A 20,077-nucleotide genomic window follows, 5' to 3' on the forward strand; every position below is an offset into this window, starting at 1 on the left:
CCCCACAACAACATCCAAAGAACTGCAGGCCTCATTTGCCTCAGTTAGGATCAGTGTTCATGACTCCACCATAAGAAAGGGACTGGACAAAAATGCCCTGCATGGTAAAGTTCCAAGACGAAAACCACTGCTGAGCAAAAAGAACATTGCTTGTCTCAATTTTGCCAGAAGACATCTTGATGATCCCCAAGACTTTTTGGGAAAATACTCTGTGGTCTGACGAGACAAAAGTTGAACTTTTTTGAAGGTGTGTGTCCCATTCCATCTGGTGTAAAAGTAACACCACATTTCAGAAAAAAAAGCATCATACCAACAATAAATTATGGTGGCGGTAGTGTGAGGGTCTTGGGCTGTTTTGCTGCTTCAGGACCAGGAAGGCTTGCTGTCATAAATGGAACCATGAATTGTGCTGTCTACGAAAAATCGGTTCGAACTTGGGTTCTGCAGCAGGACAATGATCCAAAACACACTAGCAAGTCCACCTCTGAAAGGCTGAAGAAAAACAAAATGAAGACTTTGGAGTGGTCAAAAGTCCTGAGCTGAATCCTATTGAGATCCTGTGGCATGACTTTCAAAAGGCGTTTCATGCTCGAAAACCCTCCAATGTGGCTGAATTATAACAATTCTGCAAAGTTGAGTGGTCCAAAATTCCACCACAGCGCTGTAAGAGACTCATTGCCAGTTGTGGCAAACGCTTGTTTGCAGTTGTTGCTGCTAAGGGCGGCCCAACCAGTGATTAAGTTTAAGGGGCAATGACTTTTCCACACAGGGGTTGGTTTTGATTTTTTTTTCTTCTCCCTTAATAATAAAAAATAAAAAAAATAAAATTTAAAAACTGCATTTTGTGTCTACTTGTGTTGTCTTTGACTAACGTTTAAATTTGTTTGATGACGAGAAACATTTAAGTGTGACAAACGTGCAAAAAAAAAAATAATAATAATAAGGAAGGGGGCAAACACTTTTTCACACCACTGTATGGTAAGTGACGAAATCAATGTATTCTCAATTGTTTCAGTTGTGTGGAACCGATTTTGATGATTGAATAGCATCTTGCAAAATTGAATGCACGACTTGGCAGCAAAAGACCTGATGATTCAGTCTCAACTCGTTTGCTGTCTAAAGAAGCCGACATGACAACATTAGTATGCTCAATGCAAGACTGCCACAGAAACCCTTGCTGGCATTACGTTTAATTCTAATTCCAATTCCGCCATTTCTGCATGATTACATTGTCGTCTATAACTGAATACTGCATACAGTCCCCAGTATATTGCTTCCATTTCATTTAATTATTGATCCTCTCCCTGCTAATCCTTTTGCTACGAGCATCCCTCGCATACTGAACTGAATTGTCAGCGTGCAAAAACAGAACTAAATGCAGAATTAATGACACACACCTGCAGTGTCGGTACCAACCTGTAAATGATGCATGCACTGTTTCGACAAGTGTCACAGTTCGCTGTGTCTTGTCCTGTTCGGTAGGTGAGCCTGCAGAGGAAGAGGAAAAAGATAAGAGCATTAATATCTCCAGCCAGATTTGTTCAGGTGGTTCCGATACCCCAAGTTGTTTATTCCCATCAGAGGGGGTTCTGATCCCGAAGTCTGCTTAGAGTTCCTTAATCAACTGTGTAGACTTGCTGATTTTACATAATCAAATTACCTGCCCTGCTCCATGACATTGTTTGATAATGTTTGGCCTTTCCATCCCCGGCGACAGATGGTGAGTGACTCAATGCGACACGAATCACGTGTAATGACGACTAAGTGTATTCTTACAAATCTATGTGTGATTCATTCTTTCCATTTTCAATTGACAGTCGAAATTCTAAAAATGAAAAAGTGACTGCTTTAGCTGTTTATTTGTTTTTTTCAATATAACACAGTCATTCTCAAAGTGTGGTACACGTACCAGTATTCGTATTTGGGCTTCCTCTATTGATACATGAAAGAATCACTGAATGTCAAACTGTGCATACTGTTGCTGTGGCTATTTTCATTTAGTACAGTTCAGTTGTATTTAACTTTTCAGTACATTGCATTTGCATGTTTGTTTTAAATTTTTACTTAACTTTTATGTGCAAACAAGTTTTTATTAAATCATTATTTAAGTATAGTTTTTTGTTTTCTATATTTAACCTCAGTGTTAATGTTCAAACTGTGCATAATGTTCCACATGGATTGCTATTATATCAAATATATTTTTGGGGAATAAAACCTCTGCCTCGTTTTTAATGAACACTTGGGCAAGCTATTTTTTTTTAAAATGTTGGTCACTATGGTGGTACTTTTTGAGACTTTTTTTGTTTGACTTTTCTAGTTTGAGACCCAAACACCACAAAACATGAAAACATGTCTAATTTTTCACATTTTAATTTTAGGCTCAGATCAGAACTACAGAATGGAAAATTGGGCCAGCGGACTCAATTCGACTTGAATATTTAATTGGTCAGGTTTAAGTTAGTCAAGTTAGTAAAAGTCAGCTTGTTAACCATGCATTAAAGAAGATATGATTTCACCACGATTTGTCTGTCTGATCGCATTGTTTTCAACTCACGTCCACACGCAACATCACGTGAAATAGTAGACTCGGGCCCAATTATTTCAACAACCCAGATATTATCATTATTTTAAGCATTTTGCATTGATACATGAAGTGTGCCTGTATTGCAGTGATTTCCAACATGTGTGCTGTGAGAGATCACCAGCTGTGCTATGGAAAGTGTCCAATTACCGGTAGACATAATTGGTCAGAAAATGATTTATTCATTCACTACAAATAATGTATCCTTGTTTATCTTTGCCAGGCAGAACAATTAAATGCTCTTCCACAAGATGGCAATTAACCTGTGTATCTATTTTTTTGTGACAATTCTGTTTGGTGCCAATTAAATATTAAAATCAAACTCAGCCCTGCGGCAAGTTTCTCAATTTCATATTTTTGATCTGTGCCTAAAATTGAATCATGACAAATCGTTCATTTGTTTTGTTGTAATGTTACATTAAAAAAAAAACACTAATCTGTCACATTTTGATTGCTAATTGAAAATGGTAAGAGCAAATGATACAGATTCTTAAATACTGTGCATTACCATACACCCGTTTTTAGCCCTTATTCAACTCCAATTGCTGCAGACGCAAGACAATCAGCATGATAAATTCTAGCTCTTCTGTAGGGTAAGATCATCCCGAGGGTCCACTTATAGTCGTGTGTAAAAGCTGAGAGAACAGGGGACATTACAATCCTCATGACAGTTGTATTGCGCTGCATTAGGCCACCTAAAAAACTAGTGCACGCGTTGTGCTTTTTTTTTTTTTCTCCCCTCGGCGTCACAGTTTGCAGTGTGATAGGGACGGTGGGAAAGGGGTCGTGTCTCATGCACACGTGTAATTGCGTGCTGTCACGGTAGCCCCGTGCCCCTGACAGATGATACGCGGCGGGGCCGAACCGCGACGAGAGGTGACCTCAACCGAAGAGCGTGAATGGAGCCGAGTGCAGCTGCTGATAGGTGCTCAAGGTCACAGGGTTCATCCATCCCGGCCTGCTTGGCAAAAGAGGTGACGATAACTCACTTGAAGTGGACTCGCAAGCTGCCTTGTTATCTACTGTGTTGTAATTGAAGGAGATTTTCTCATATGATCAAAGCTCATGAACCTAAATTCATAATTACCGCATGCAAATATTACATGAATATACACGACGGTGTGGCGCGAGGCTGCTATTAAATCAGACACGACACAAAGCGAGAGAGAGAAAAGAGGGTGGCGAAGTCGAAGCTTCTCCTCTGAAAGTCATTCCCTAAGCTGACTGCCAGCCTAATTCCAATGCGGTTTGCCCATGTAATTGTTGACATACAAGTTGGTATGCAACCAAAATGGATGATAGATGAAAAAAATTGCGTTTCGGCATTTGCAAATTCACCCATTTACATGTATTTATTTATTTAAACCTACCCTCTGTTATTTGCAGAAAATTCCCCTGTTCACTATTTCTGTGCTTAGGCCAAAGGCAGAAAAGTATTATTTTAGTCTCATCTTGTGGCTACTTGGTACATTGAAGCAAGTTGAGCTGCTTCATACTGTGCTGCCAGCTTGTAGCATATTGGTACTAAGGAACTACACTGAAGTCAATTTAGGTGCTTCATTTAGATAAAATTATTGCTTTGCTGCCATCTTGTAGCAGCTTGGTACCAAGTAACTATGTTGAAGTGAGTTGAGGTGCTTCATTTAGACAAAACAATTGCTTTACTGCCATCTTGTGTCATCTTGGTACCAAGGAACTATGTTGAAGTGAGTAGTGCTTTGCCACTATGCTGTGGCATCTTAGTGCCAAGCAACGACTGTATGTTGAAGTAAGTTGAGGTGCTTCATTTAGACTGAAGTAGTGTTTTGCCACCATCTTGTGGCATCTTGGTGCCAAGGAAGTATGTTGAAGAGAGTTGAGGAGTTTCATTGAGACCAAAGCAGTTCTTTGCTGCCATCTTTGGCTTGTATAAGGGTTCTTCAACGACTCGCAGATTTCTTTCCTACTCGCAGCAGGGCCATCAACATCCATCCATTTTGATAGCACTTATTCTCATTAGGGTCATGGGTGACCTTTAGGTGAGAGGTGGGGTATATACCTGGACTGGTCGCCAGGCAATCACAGGGCACATTTAGACAAAGAGCCATTCATACTCACATTCCCACCGACAGACAATTTCTGCATGCAGGTTTTTGGAATGTGGGAGGTTGCCGCAGTATCTGGAAAAATCCACACAAACTCTACACAGGAACCCCGGAGTTGAGAGATTCAAACCCCGAACCGCAGAATTGTGAGGCAGATGTGCTAACCACAAGGGTGACTGTGCTGGGCAAAGCATGTGAGGAATACATGCTTACAATATAGTCCATAGACTTGTGGGATAGCGTTAAAACATAGTGAAAGTCTTGGCATCATAAAACATTTGTTTACTGTTTAGGCAATTCTTTACGTAACATTTTAACACTCTTTACGGCCAACAATGAATAAAAATGGGGTTGCCACTATAATAATCATATGGTAATACACACAAAAAAAAAGCTTTATAAAATTGCATATTTTATAAAAGTGGGTAAGGGTTAGTAAACAAGTTGTTGATGCTCACCACCTATCTCATGTAACATTCTAAACCTCCATACAAGAAGTTAACCACTGTAAAGGTTAAAACAATAAAACACTACTTTTAATGAGATGTTTTGGTATGATCTGTTTGGAATGATAGGTTGAATGTGTATATTTTTACGTTAGTTTTAAAAATATGATGTTTTCCATTCCCTGGCCACAATAATTTATCCAGCAAAACGTTTTGTATAAATTCCTACTCAATTTTAAGATTGCGTCACTTGAAGATTGATCAGGTTTGCTTTCTTTCATAATGTAACATTTGGGAAAGAGAATCATTCATTTTGCCTTCTTCTGGCAGGCCGCAAGATAGCACTTATAAGTCCGACCGACAATAAGCCACGCATAGTGAAATAACATCAAACTGCATTTTTATATTCCCTTGACATTGTCTTTGTTGAAAAGAGAGCGAGTTAAAGGTTACTTCCTCACGTGTGTTGTTACACCTGCATCCGAGTGGGACTATACACCACTCTAACCTTTCACAAAGTATCTAGGGTAAAAGGATTGCATTAAAAAAATATCACACCATTGTGTGTGTGTGTGTGTGTGTTTTTTTTTAAAGGTAAAGTAAAGGAGAGGCAGAGTGGAAAGTAAGGCTCTCTGTCTTACGATCTCTCTCATAACCCTGATGGAGGAGCTCAGTGAAGCAACTATAGCCGGCTCAAGTGTGTGGAGATGAAAGACATGGTGCTATGAGGCTGCACTAATTGGCCATTGAAAAGCCAGAGAACTGGGACAGGCGCGAGACGGGACCCGCTCGCTTGGACACTGAATATGGATTAGGCTTAAATGCAATTTACCTCGTGTTGCTATAGGTTTTAGAGATGGACCCTAATGATTCCTGTATTTGCTCCTGTGGTAACGCCTTGGCTGATACAGCTCGCAGACTTTATGAAGCACATTCTAATGCCTTATGACGTTTAAAATGGTCCATCTCCTAATGGAACCTGATGGTGATGTTAAAGAGGATGATTGCATGTACATTTGGTCTTATATCACGATTAAATAAGGTGATCACGGGGAAACGCACTGATTAGTACATCCCATTAGACCTTGAAGGTTTTTCTTGAGGTTTTCACTCAACAAAAGACACCGGCTGCTTGTCGAGGCAGCGCGTTGCATACTTTATGCCGCTTTTACGTGATGTGAATGGCTTCTAATGGATGCGAGACATCATCCAATTAGCTTGCACCATGCTTTCCCCCAAACTGTTTCTTTGAGTGCGAAACAAGTCATCTGGCATCTCAGTTTAGTCAGAAAATGTTCATCTAACACAATGTTGATTCATTGTTATGCCTTTCAACCCAAGTTTTGACCCCACTCGTGCCTTTCAACTGCCAAGTTAGATATTTCTTCATTGCCTACAGTAAATTGCCAAAATCAAGTAGAATCCTGGAGGTGAAAGGAAATGGAACAAGGCAGGACTCAGTGGGATTCCACAGTGTAGGCATTTGTGCACTGGATCAAAAGCCTGTTAGAGCCAGGATTTGTTCGCCATTTTTTCTGGTCTTTTATATGAACAGCGCGGACAGAGAATGGGGAAACAAGGCAGTCAAGGTAGTATCGGAGTCGTAAGAGAGTTGGGTCAACATGGTGTCACAGGATCAATTTCACTGCACGGTGTTCCCTCGCAAATTAAGTATTTGCTATTGGCGAATTCACCCATTTGTGGATGTAAGAAAAAAAAAAAGAAGCTATTCTCCGTTACTTGCGTTTTCATTTTTGTGCTCAGGCCAAAGCCCTGTCTAATATAAAGGTATAGGTTTGCGGCCATCTTGTGGCAGCTCGGTGCCAAGGAACTATGTTGAAATGAAGGAAGGAGCTTGTCAGGCCACAGCCGTGTATAATAGAAAGTAATAATTTGCTGCCATCTTGTGGCATTGTGTTTTTTACTTGGGCACTCATAATTCAAGGTACCACTGTACTATGGAAAAAGCAAAGGTGGCATATTGGCGGATATTCTGTTACGGTTCTGAAGCGACTGTTTTGAGGAATTTGTATAAAGTGAGGCTAGTTTGCACTGTAATCAATGTAAGTGAATTTCCCTTGTGGACAGTGGGAGTTTCTTGCATGTGCAGTATGTGCGGCGGCTGCACAGGGTGGCATTGGTGGGGTGGGCGTCAATGCGCCCCAAAATAACAATTCCTATGTTAAAACTTGTTCTAATGTATACTATTGTGTAATGTCAATCATTGGTGTTTGTATGGGGATGCCTTTTAAAATCAATCTCTCTCTCTTGCTCTCTCTCGCCATCCATCCATCCATCCATCCATCCATCTATCCATTCATCTAATGCCACTCACCCATCTCGCTGTGCTTCACCTTTCTCCAACTCCTGAATAACTCCAAGCAGGACCTTGATGGTCTCCTGGCTGGAGTTGATTAGCGTCTCCATCGCCTGGAGCTGTGCTTTGATATCCTTGTCGTCAGATAAGGGAATTATCTGCTGGCCGCTGCCCACGCCCGGCGCACCGGTATTTCCAGAGGGAAGGCCCTCAACCGTTCCTGGCGTGCCCTGCAGTTTGGAGGACGCCGACGCATGTTTTGTCCGACACGATCCTTGCGACTGCGCCGAGCATTTGGCACTGTGGGGAAGCGTCTGTGACTGCTGCTCGCTCAACTGCGGTCCTTTCTTTCTTTTACAAGCCTTGGAGGGACTTCCTAAAGACTCCACTTGGGTTAAAGAATTCCATGCAACCTTTGAGCGGTCCTGTACAAGCTCAGAGGTAGCCAGCTGACGCTTGGAGGAAGCACCAGCATCCGTATCTTCCCGGGCTAATCCTTTGTGTTCGGTCCTTGTCCCGCAATCCTGGTGCTCCGGTTCACTTTTGGAGGAAGGGTTGCTCAGACGGGATTCTTGCGAGAAATGTGAGTCTGGACAAGAGGGTCCATCCACACAGTTGGCGTCACAAATCAAATCCTCTGTATCACTGCTGTCATCAGTTTGATGAAGCAAAGCTTTAGTCTGTCCCACAATTTTACCCTGGCACTTAGAAGATACCCCGATGGGTTGCCCGTCCTCTCCGACTGCTTTTATATCACTCAAAAAGCCATTGTTTTGTCCTCTGTAATCTTCCACTAAAGCAGTGTGTTTAAATGTGTGTCCCTTTTTCCTCTCAAAGGGAAAAGTCTTGTATCGTTTAGTCAGCTCCGGCGATGTCTGTACACCCGTACTCCTTGTCACATTTGGGATGGATCGTCTGGCTGGCATGGTCAAGTACTGTCGATGTGTCACTTTACAAGAAATGGATCTGGTGTGTTTTCCTCGAAACTCATTCTGTGCTTCACAAATATCCTTAAAGCGCACCTGCAAGGCCTTGTTTTTCTTCTTCACCTGCTGTGCATCAAGGTTGTGTGCGAGGCCCGTGTCTGAATCGGAATCATCGAAGTCGGACGCGACCATACATTTGTTGTCCTCTTTACTCACCATATTTCCTAAAAACGGAAGACATAACATATGAGTATATTTCAGTACTATGGTGCAGTCAAATATTTTCATATGGTACCACAGATCCAGTGAAGGTTCAACCCAGTTGAGAAATTTAAAGAGCAGCATACAGCGCAATAACACACAGCCATCAATAATCAAAAGCCTAAATGATAAAAACAAGCGCAAAGAAAGCGCTTCATAGCAATTAGTGATAAACGTAAACAATAATTAAAATGTCATTTTATATAAAGTGCACTCACCTGCCTGTAGATAATGTAGATAAAATGGATGTTATTGCAATAAATCCTGCCTTCATAATGATTATATTCAATTTCTCAATACATCTTTGAGGCTTATGTAATGGATGGATTTTAGCAAATTGTCATTTCAGAGATTTAAGGTAGTTTATATGAACGCTTATCAAAGAAAATGACTCCAATAAAACAAAAGTGTATTGCGTAAGGATGACATCGAACCACTGCCTATTTGCGCTTTGCTGTTCAAATTCATCTATTCACGTTTTTTTTTCTCTGGAACTTTTCCTCAGCTCTTCACCGAAAACCTGCTTATATCCACTTTTGTGCTCTTTCCAGAACAACGATGGCACAAGATGGTGCCAAAACCTGGCTAATGGGAAAGTAGTACAGTGAAAGAAGCCACTAAATCCCGATTCGCGACGCCTTAATTTGTGGGGGGTACTTCTATCGTCCGTTATTTACTGAAGACCTCTCCTATTCCTATTCGTGTGCTCTTTCTGAAAACGCCCTAAAATGCCACAACAGGGTGGCAAAGCCCTGTCAAATAGAAAGTAGTGCTTTGGTCTCAAATATTTTATGAGTCATGTTGTATGATGAATTTGAAATGATACGAGTCTTTTGGGATCATAGTATGTGGTATGTTGATGGTTTAAATCCATAATCAACATTTTACATTTTCATTTTCTGGTCTGTGGTTTACAGTGACTTTTATTTTGAATCCCATATTGTATGTGACTTCAGAGTACAAAATGCTGAATTTGCATATTTCCTGTTCAAATACAAGGAAGAGAGACGAAGTGCTGCAGTGAGCAGCCTCACCTCAGATTACGCAATCCCTCACTAACTGAGGTGGCTTGTAATTGGCAAGAGACAGTATTCTGCTTCATAAAGGCAGATTTACCATTAGGCAAACACAGACAATTGCCTGAGCCCCCAGACGTCTCACAAAAATTGATTAATGCGATCGTATTCTGTTCTAAGTCTCGATTCACATGCTTAAAAACACATCGCCATGCTTAATCCATGATGATCGCTTTGACCACTCCCCCTCCACTCTCATGCAATGGGCTATTCCATCTTCTTACTGGGATGTGCAGGCTTGATTCGGGAAGAAAAAATAAACTTGTTGGTGCTTTGTGAGAGAAATTTAGTCTGTGCATTCTAAAATAGGGAAGATTATATATTGTAACCGTCAATATATTTCTCATGACTGGACTACCAATCAAAATGCATCTAATTAATATGGGAAGTTTAAGGCTGGAGATTAAAGATCCCTTTCAAACCGCAGATCAGAAAAGACCAGTTTTTAATGTCAGGCTACTAATTTACTGGCAAGTACGTGACTTTGTTGTTTCGTAAATTTATAAATCTGACTGTCAGTGCCTCACCAGCCACCATTCCAATGAAGTTGCGACGTTGTGTTAAACATAAATAAAAACAGAACACAATGATTTGCAAATCATGTTCAACCTATATTTAATTGAATACACTACAAAGACGAGATATATAATGTTTAACTGATAAACTTTATTGTTGTTAGCAAATAATCATTAACTTAGAATTTTATGGCTGCAACACGTTCCAAAAAAGATGGGACACGTGGCACAAAAGACTGAGAAAGTTGGGGAATGCTCATCAAACACCTGTTTGGAACATCCCACGGGTGAACAGGCTAATTGGGAACAGGTGGGTGCCATGATTGGGTAGAAAAGGAGCTTCCCTGAATTGCTCAGTCATTCACAAGCAAAGATGGGGCGAGGTTCACCTCTTTGTGAACAAGTGCGTGACAAAATAGTCGAACAGTTTAATGACAATGTTCCTCAACTGCAAGGAATTTAGGGATTTCATCATCTACGGTCCATAATATCATCAAAAGGTTCTTAGAATCTGGAGAAATCACTGCATGTAAGCGGCAAAGCCGAAAACCAACAGTGAATGCCCGTGCCCTTCGATCCCTCAGGCGGCACTGCATCAAAAACCCACATCAATGTTGAAAGGATATCACCACAAGGGCTCAGGAACACTTCAGAAAACCAATGTCAGTAAATACAGTTCGGCACCACATCCGTAAGTGCAACTTGAAACTCTACTATGCAAAGCAAAAGCCATTTATCAACAACACCCAGAAACGCCGCCGGCTTCTCTGGGCCCGAGCTCATCTAAGATGGACTGATGCAAAGTGGAAAAGTGTTCTGTGGTACGACGAGTCCACATTTCAAATTGTTTTTGGAAATTGTGGACGTCGTGTCCTCCGGGCCAAGGAGAAAAGAACCATCCGGACTGTTATGGATGCAAAGTTCAAAAGCCAGCATCTGTGATGGTATGGGGCTGTGTTGGTGCCAATGGCATGGGTAACTTACACATCTGTGAAGGCACCATTAATACTGAAAGGTACATACAGGTTTTGGAGAAACATATGCTGCCATCCAAGCAACGTCTTTTTCCTGGACACCCCTGCGTATTTCAGCAAGACAATGCCAAACCACATTCTGCACGTGTTACAACAGCGTGGCTTCGTAGTAAAAGAGTGTGGGTACTAGACTGGCCTGACTGCAGTCCAGACCTGTGTTCCATTGAAAATGTGTGCCGTATTATGAAGCGTAAAATACGACAACGGAGACCCCGGACTGTTGAACAGCTGAAGCTGTACATCAAGCAAGAATGGGAAAGAATTCCACCTACAAAGCTTCAACAATTAGTGTCCTCATTTCCCAACCGTTTATTGAATGGTGTTAAAAGAAAAGGTGATGTAACACAGTGGTAAACATGACCCTGTCCCACTTTTTTGGAACGTGTTGCAGCCATATAATTCTAAGTTAATGATTATTTGCTAAAAACAATAAAGTTGATCAGTTTTAACATTAAATATCTTGTCTTTGTAGTGTATTTAATTAAATGTAGGTTGAACATGATTTGCAAATCATTGTATTCTGTTTTGATTTATGTTTAACACAACGTCCCAACTTCATTGGTATTGGGGTTGTACATTCAGTATTAGTAGCCACTAAACTGTGAGAGTGAAATCTCGCACTATCTGGCATTCATCTTGGCGGCAGTCTGAACTCTCGGAGTGCTCTGATTGTTAATGTTCACGTGGTCCCTGTGTGCTTTGCTGCAAAGCAATTTTATTGCTCTCCACTAGACCTGCATGGGATTTTTTCCCCCCCTTATAAATGCAGTACTGCCGCAATGATAAAACACCAGCCCTCATATTTCGGTTTAGTGGGTGTTTAAAGCTCAGTTAGTATAGGGGGGAGTCGTCTTATGCTGCTCATACTCACGTTAACATTTGTTCGCACATAGTATTTTGAGCTGCTGAGTGTTAAAGAAATGCTCCAACTAAAGCTTTTTTTTATAGTTTGAGGTAATGTTTTTTATATCATATCTAAGGATGTGCTTCTATTATCTGTTGTACGCCATAGTAACAATAACATTCTGTATTAGCCACACTTTTATTAACCCTTTATCCTACGCTATTATACATTGGTGCGTTATTGCTAATGCAGGTCAACCAGTGGGGTTTTCCTCGCACGCATTTGGGATTAATTGATCGCTACATGCAGTGTATGTAAAATTATATTTTTATAGCAGGAAAGAGACCGTAGAGCAGTGGAGGCCTAAACACATCATATCTACGGTATGGTAGAATTGAGCTCCTCCGCTCGTGTCCACTTGTAGGCTCTGGAGTTCCCCGGGGCAACATTACTGTCATCATGCACATCTCCTGTCTTAGCAGTACTGAGCAAAGTGATCGACTGCAATGCCAAATATATATATATATATATGCTATTACAAATCTGTCCGGTCTGACCTTGAACTTGAATAGGCTACAGAGCACGTCCTGATCCTTTTTTAAAGCAGTCGAAGTAAATAATTTTATGCATGACTTGAAAGTAAATGAGAACACACTGTCATAGAATTTCAGAAATAGCTGTGAATAGAATCAGAGCCTATGTTTATACATCGATTTATCTCCCTCATATAAACATGGGGAATGTTTGTACTTTAACTTGTCATTGTTAGCAAAGTGTAATGAAGTACCCTGTCAAAGTAATCTAGTTTTGTCTTTGTGGTTACATGTAATGAACATTAAAATGCTTTGATCGACTTGACATTTGGATTCCAACCAAGCGTTGCCTGTTTACGGTCGTCACACATGCGTAGTTACACAATGAATTATGAGCCTCCTCATCAAATGTGAAGTACTACACATGGAACTTCGAGGGAATTTCATAACGGACCATGTGGTCGAAAGCTAGTTGAGAAGATGCCACTTGATGAACAAAGAGAGAGGACTAATTTACTGCCGTGCGAATCCAAGTAATTTGCCAGAAGCACCTGTGAGAATAGTCAAGTTTAATGATTGCGGGACAAGGTAAATCTGCCAATGTCTTCGGTGTGTTGGCGACTTTTATACTGGGCAGTGAAACATTTGTAGGGCAACAAAGAAGCCCACGTTGTAATGCTGTGACAACAAATGGGTATACCGTATTTACATTACATTCTTTGGACGCTATGTTTTTTTGCAGCTGTTGTGGTTTTACATGTGTGAAATTGACAAGCAACAGCCATCAATTTTCTACACCACTTGTCCTCGCTAGGGTAATGGGCACAGGAGTCTAGCTCAGCTGACTTTGGGCGGGAGGCGGGGCACACTGTGGACTGGTCGCCAGTCGCAGCGCATTGACAGGTAACATGTCAGATTTTTTTATTTTAAGGCTTTGTTAGATAATCAATTACACACTAACAGAAAGGTTTCTACACTGGGCAGAGGATGCTGGAGCAGTTTTAAAAATGGACCACTATATGTTCATCTTTGTTTTTATGTGTCCCCCCCTTCCCCCCCAAAAAAAAACAACTAGAGAGGTGCTACATTTTGTAATTTTAAGCTCCCTGAAAATAAAGTCTTCTAAATTTGAACACACCAGAAGAAAATAGAGTGTTGTTAACAATCCTGACAAATTTGGAGGCTTCAATTTTGAAGAAATCATGCCATTTTCTATGCTCTCAAATGCTGTGGGTGTGTCCGCCGAATGCGTGAAATAAAGAAAATACTTTCTTAAAGCCTCTGATGGCATAAATATATCCCATATATATTTATATATCTATATCTTTGACGAGAGGAGCTAGCGACCAGATAGCTCGCAAGCTAGCAGCCTTCGCGGGCTTCTCTCGTCCAACTTCTGGGGCTGCAGGCCTGTCCGCAGCATCATCTACTCGGTTGGGAATTTACAGAAAATAACAACACTTTGCTGTTCTGTATATTGTGGGATTTTCGGCGTGTAGTCATAGCTCGCTAGTTAACTACACGCTGTCGTGGTAGAATGGGCAGACTAATAAATGCTAAGTAACTTGCAGTTGTGCCCGATAACCACTGATGCAAACGGAGGCGCTCAAGTTCTTAAATAGTGGAGAAAGCTAGACTGAGAAGTGTGTCACTGAGTCAGCCACATCACCAAAATTTGGATAACTAAAATGGTGAAAAACTGTTTAATACTATAGCTTCACAATTCAGTACAATACAGGTATAATGTATTCAGAAACAAATATCTGAATTCACTTTACAGGGCCGTTCTAGATGATCAGATTATCTTTTACACCCTGACAGAAGGCTAATGGCTCCCCCAAAAAATGTCCAACGAACATTTCCATGCTGTGCATATGCCTAATTGATAATTCCCATTACTCAATTTAGATAATTGTTGAAAAGACTGCTGTTGATGGTTGTCTGAGTTTATCTGAGTGTATTTGTGTATCACTTTCATCTTAAGTGTGAGTACAGAGTCCTTGGGACCGTTGCCATGTGTTTCACCTTGTAGACTCTCCACTGTGACCTCACCTCGATTCGAACGGTGGAGAACAGGGAGTATATTTAGAGAGATCTGTGTTTCATCTTGTGCGCCTAAGTCACCGCAATGAATTTGGTGCCCGATGAGGATAATACCGCAGGACTACTTGCCCATCCTCATTATGCACAAACAATATACTTCGCTGTCTTTCCACAAAGTTGTTTTGAAAACAGGAGGAGCTGGATTTTTTTCCGGGGCGGGTTTGTATTTGTTCAAAAGCATTGCCTGACATGCACTTTGATTACAGAATAAGCTGCTTGTTAGAAGCAATCTTGGATATAGAACCTACTGCGTGAGCTCGATTCCACATGGGAGTCTCCTATTTCATTAGCAAAAAATGCCAATCTCACACCACTTAAGGGGTAATCACGTTGGCACAACATCCGCTGTGAGTGCAAAAACTGTCTCATGTCGTCATAAAAATCATGGGAAGCAGCCAAGTGGTAATCACACCAAAGGAATTGGAGTAAAAAATCTCTTCCTAACACACTAAAGTGATGGATGTATCCCACACAGTTGGAGGAGAAGCTCCTTGTCGCCGCCTTTCCCCTCCTCTTCCAGATCTTGCTCCTCCTCCTCCCCGGGCAAGCTATATCCCTGCTAATGACCTGAGGTCCTTCCCTGATTTGGCCCCAGCTATCCAGAGGATTATGAATAACGCATTGAGTCTAAAATTGCAAAAGTAATCCTCTGAAATCTCCTTATGTGCGCTGGCAGACCGTGTTGTCTGTTCCAATTGCCCCTCGCTCCTTCATGCTAAAATGTACGAGGGTTCAAAATATACACCTTCGGCTATGACGCAGTGATTGATTTATTATGACCACGATGTTGTATAAACTCTCTGAAAGGAATGCCAATGGGGTGTGTTTCTATTTCCTATGCAATAGGGGTTGCAAAACCTGCTGACTCAGGATTTAAGTCCCGTCCCCCAGCCGTGGAGAGAAAGACGCAGCTTAGCTTGTATCGCCTTACATACTCGTCAGCCTATATGGATATTTACATAGGATAACCCGGTCTAGCCTCATCTCATGAATGTGTAAGTAATGCTATTACAGCATCTCGCCCCGCACAGGGACCTGCCACTGCGTCATTACTGGATACGCTAGGGTATGCTGTACGCAATTCATTATCTCGCAGGTTGTGCTCAACCCCCCCCCCCCCCACCCCAACACTCCACACTAGACCCAAACGCATGCATTGTGTGTAGTCATTGTGCATGCAGAGGGTTTTCTTGCATACATTTCAGTGTGACATTGCACCAACGACATCTTCACAAGTGCACCGTAAAGGACAAGCTCTAACACTCCGTAAGTGAATAGGTTCTGTGGTGGACAGTCAGATTCGACCTTGTTCATACACACACTGAATCTATAATAATACTGTGTGTCTATAGTATTATTATAGATGATGTGCACAGTTAGTGGGATGTACAGTGGGACATCCAAAGTCAAACCCCTTAAAGCGTATCAAATTTGGAGTTTGACACGAATTTTGGGGAAAATCATGCTGTCGAATTTTAGTGTTTACCCTCCCTTGTGATCAAAGTCAGCAAATGGCCAATTCTCCAATGTCACTGAAATATTATCCTGACTGATTATTCTGTGGTTTTGGTTCGTTGCGAGTGATTTTTCTTTTGTCACTGCTCGGAAATCGGTCGATGCTGACAATGGTAAATGTTAAACCTGTTGAACATTTTCCAGACACAAATAGAGGAGGAACTGGTTGTGTTGAGCAATGTTTCCCAACCTTTACTGAGCCAATCCACCCATTCTAAATGAGAAAAATCTCACGGCATACCACCAAACTTTTCTGACAGTTTAAGTGTAATGTGATAATTTCCCGCAGCACCCCCGATGATCTCTCACGGCACCGTGGTTGGAAATCACTGGTTTTAAGGATTTATAGAACAAGTCCCAGACGAGCTAACAGTAAGCCTAGCTTCTTCTCTTTCGTCTTCTACTCCAGTGACGCCTTCGTATTTGCAATTCTCTACACCTATGAGTATTTTAGTGTGAGTTGGGGATCTTAAGGCAGTGCTTTGCCACCACCTTGTGTCCCAGTGAACTATGTTGAAGTGATATGAGGAGATTTATGTAAGGCTTTTCCACAATCTTGTGGCATCTTTTGGCAATTATTCCGGATTTTCGTTATTTGCGGCAGGGTTCTTGGGGAGGAGGGGGGTGGGGTAACTGTGCTGTACTATACTCTTTTTATTTTCCGGCAGTGTGGATGCACTGTGACATAACGTTGCCTCTTACAGGACAGTCTTGGTACTACAACAGCCATTTTGTTTGGGTGAGGAGACGGTCGATAAATGGTAATGTATGTGGTGGGCTGCGTTCGTCTTCTCGAGTTCATCAAACACGATTTTTTTTCCCCTTTTCATGTGTGGGTTTTCTAAAGATTTAAAAATGGGTTCAGATGTCAGAAGACGCTTTTAAATGGACGTCACATCAGCACATCAAACTGCATTAAAGGAAGGAAGGATACTCAGGAGGCAACAAGAACAACATCATTTAAAGCAGAAATACCAAGTATCAAGCATTTCGGTGTCCTGCCAGTCAGAGATGATCACCAGCAGCCACGCAGATGCCTGAGAAGTGTTGGATTTACGTTGCTCGGTCTTGATAGGACTCTTAGCGGGAGGCGGTATTGACCAGCTTGTTGCAAACAAAGGACTTTGATATTTGTTTGACAACAAGGAGCTCTGAGTGAAGATGTAGACTCCTACATTAGCTTTTTGCTCTAGCCACCGACTGGCTAGCTGCCATATGTCTTCCACTTGCGATAGAAAGGTAGTGTTTTATGTTTGTGGTTGATTTGACAGTTAAAATATGTTATTGGCGTTTGTTACCACTTATCATTTGTCAAAGTTGAGTGTTTCAAGAGTTTTTTATTGTTTACAATGGTAATCATCTGCTTATGCTTGAATGACATTTAATAATGCTAAAATGTTTCAATATTGCCTATACAGTAAATTAAGGTTTTATGATTGCGTCTGGGATTCTGCAATGAATTATTCCATATATAATTGATTGAATTGGAAAATGTTGTTTTTAAAGTCAACCAAGAGGTTGACCGGCGTCACAGAACGGATTGTGTGCGACCACCGTGAAAGTTTGCTCCCTCACATTGTTTTGGATGATTTATCAGAGCGTTTGCTAAAAGGGAACTGTTGGAATCGACAACATCCTTTTGTAAAATTAATGTCAGGGAGGGCGAGTTAGAGAGGAATATTGGGGGATTAAACCCAATTTTGTGGATGTCTTTTAATGTTTGACACGTCTTTCACACCCATACAGTGCATCAACCTGATGAATCCCTTGAGTATTAAGGGATTGGGCTACGTGCACACAACCTGATGATGGAGTGCGATGCGTATTTGTATTTATGTAACAAGTGAAAAAGAAACTGCTGAGGTAGGAAAGTGTGCTTGGCACCCTAAAGCCTTGCCCTCAGTGATTCTCATCATTCCAGGTAAGCTATGACGTGCCGAGACAAGAGAGCGGAGACGACTGGCGGCGAATAAAAGTGCGGCTTTGTACGTGATCCAGTACCCTTGAGCTTCCCGGATTACGCCTGATCGGTCATAACATTCCTGAAACCAGCACGCTTATGTCCGCCTTGAGCACCGCATCACTCATTCCATATAAATGTGTCATGAAGCTCGTAAAATCTGATGTCTTTCCTCATGAAGGACAGGCATTCCTACAGTCAATTATTAGTCACAGTCAACTCACGAACCCTCATCAATATTCCGGTCTTCCCACAGGTACCGAATAATTAATGATTACATGAAATTAAATGCTGCATGTATCTCAACTACAATCATTTGAATCAACTGTCATTAGAAGGGAGAGGATGTTTGCGATCAAAAGACTGACAGAAGATTCTGGATGCAGAAATGCCCCCTCCCAAATCTGTCTTATGTATGCACGCAGAGACCCCACATACACATGCAGCACTAGTCGAGACAGTATTTTATGATAATTCATGCTCAGTTATGACACCCACATAAGTTCTTCAGGGGCGTCCGTTCTGATTTGAAATATGTGCAACTCAAGGAGGATTTACAACTCTTACCTTGAGACACAGATCAGAGGTGCAAAGGACAAGCGAGCGCCTCTCCCCCGTGTACCAAGTGTCCATCCGTGCGTTCATCAGGCGCCGTGCTTGCGTCCAGCGAGAGAGGCAGCCAGTGCAGTGACAGCTGGAAGAGTTGTGGCACATCGGGCAGAAATTTTTGCTTATGGGAGTGCATCAAGAAGACAAGACATAGCCTCTGAGATCTCTTTGACTTTCTCCATCACACATCTGGAAATGACACTCTTGCTCCTACACTCACCTAGTACAGGCACTCACAGCGGAGATCTCCATCTCGCGGTGCTGCTGCTGCTGCTGCTGCTGCTGCTGCTGCTGCAATCCCTGTGCATTCATGATTGAGTGGAAGTGTGTATGGGCGAGGGAGAAAGGCAGGGAGAGGATGGGCTGGTGGTTGTGTGGATGTGGCACGCGGATGGGGGGGAGGAGGAGGGCGAGGAGTGGAGAGGGGGGGGGACGGCACGAAAGCTGCTGGGGAGAGTCCAGTCGGCGGTCCGCATCGCTGGTGAAGACCCCCTTAACTTGTCCTCCACAGGCTGCATGTTTTGACACTGAGCTGTTATGTAATCCGAATGGGGCTTTAGAAGGCGTCGGTGAGAGGAGGGGACGGTAGAGGGTTCGGGAGGGGTGGGCTGCTAAAATGATAATGCATTGTGCTTTTAATTGGATGTCTCCGGCTCACCCACTCCCACTCCGCCACCGCTGTCTATACATCTGACACATTGTTTGTGAGAGGTATCGAAGGGGGCTGAATCGAGCCCGGGTGCCGCACGAAGCGGGGTCACAAAAGTGGAAGAGATCCAGCGCAGCGGTGGTCTTAATGAGACTCGGAGACGAGTGGGAAAATTAAATAATGTGCGAAAGTAATCGAGACAGTGAGTCAAATGTACTTGTGCTCTGATATTGGTTCTGCAGCCTCCTGATATTTATTAGGCAGCCTCTACATTCATTCCCTCTCTCTGCGGCCCAATGCCGTATACAATCCTGTCATTAAAGGCAATGGATCAATCAATTATAAATATGTAACATGCATGTTATAAGCAATACAAATACTACAAATCCGATTGGCTTATTTTAAACAACTATGCTTCCTGTCTAATTTGATGGGGCTCTGGGTGGCATTTCTTGGCCAGTGTTAGCTGATCTAATTTGCACATGCCAACATTGCGTTGTGTTACCTTGAATGCTGTTTGAAACTAATATCTTAGGATTTTTTACTGGACGCAGCTGCCTTTGTGAATCACCCGTTTCTATTGACACATAATAGTTGGTCTAAATGAAATAAGCTCCCTCACTG

General features: G+C 42.0%; 1 protein-coding gene across 4 annotated transcripts in view; it reads right to left on the bottom strand.

Moving 5' to 3' along the window:
* Nucleotides 1-19,279, bottom strand: part of insyn2ab (inhibitory synaptic factor 2Ab) — a 34,521-nt gene extending 15,242 nt beyond the window's left edge. Inside the window, exons 1-4 of one of the 4 annotated variants that reach the window (XM_061790951.1) lie at nucleotides 19,025-19,276; nucleotides 18,763-18,889; nucleotides 7,447-8,578; nucleotides 1,417-1,488 (exon numbers count right to left, since the gene is read on the bottom strand). In XM_061790951.1, coding sequence (XP_061646935.1) covers nucleotides 1,417-1,488; nucleotides 7,447-8,573 — 1,199 coding nt within the window. In that variant the 5' untranslated portion in view covers nucleotides 8,574-8,578; nucleotides 18,763-18,889; nucleotides 19,025-19,276. Of the gene's footprint in view, nucleotides 1-1,416; nucleotides 1,489-7,446; nucleotides 8,579-18,762 lie in introns of all 4 variants that reach the window. The other 3 variants (XM_061790952.1, XM_061790950.1, XM_061790954.1) reach the window with 3 other exon arrangements.
* Nucleotides 19,280-20,077: the final 798 nt, after the last annotated feature.

The sequence above is a fragment of the Phyllopteryx taeniolatus genome, chromosome 11 (genome assembly GCF_024500385.1).
Source record: "Phyllopteryx taeniolatus isolate TA_2022b chromosome 11, UOR_Ptae_1.2, whole genome shotgun sequence".
Classification (NCBI taxonomy): Eukaryota; Metazoa; Chordata; class Actinopteri; order Syngnathiformes; family Syngnathidae; genus Phyllopteryx; species Phyllopteryx taeniolatus.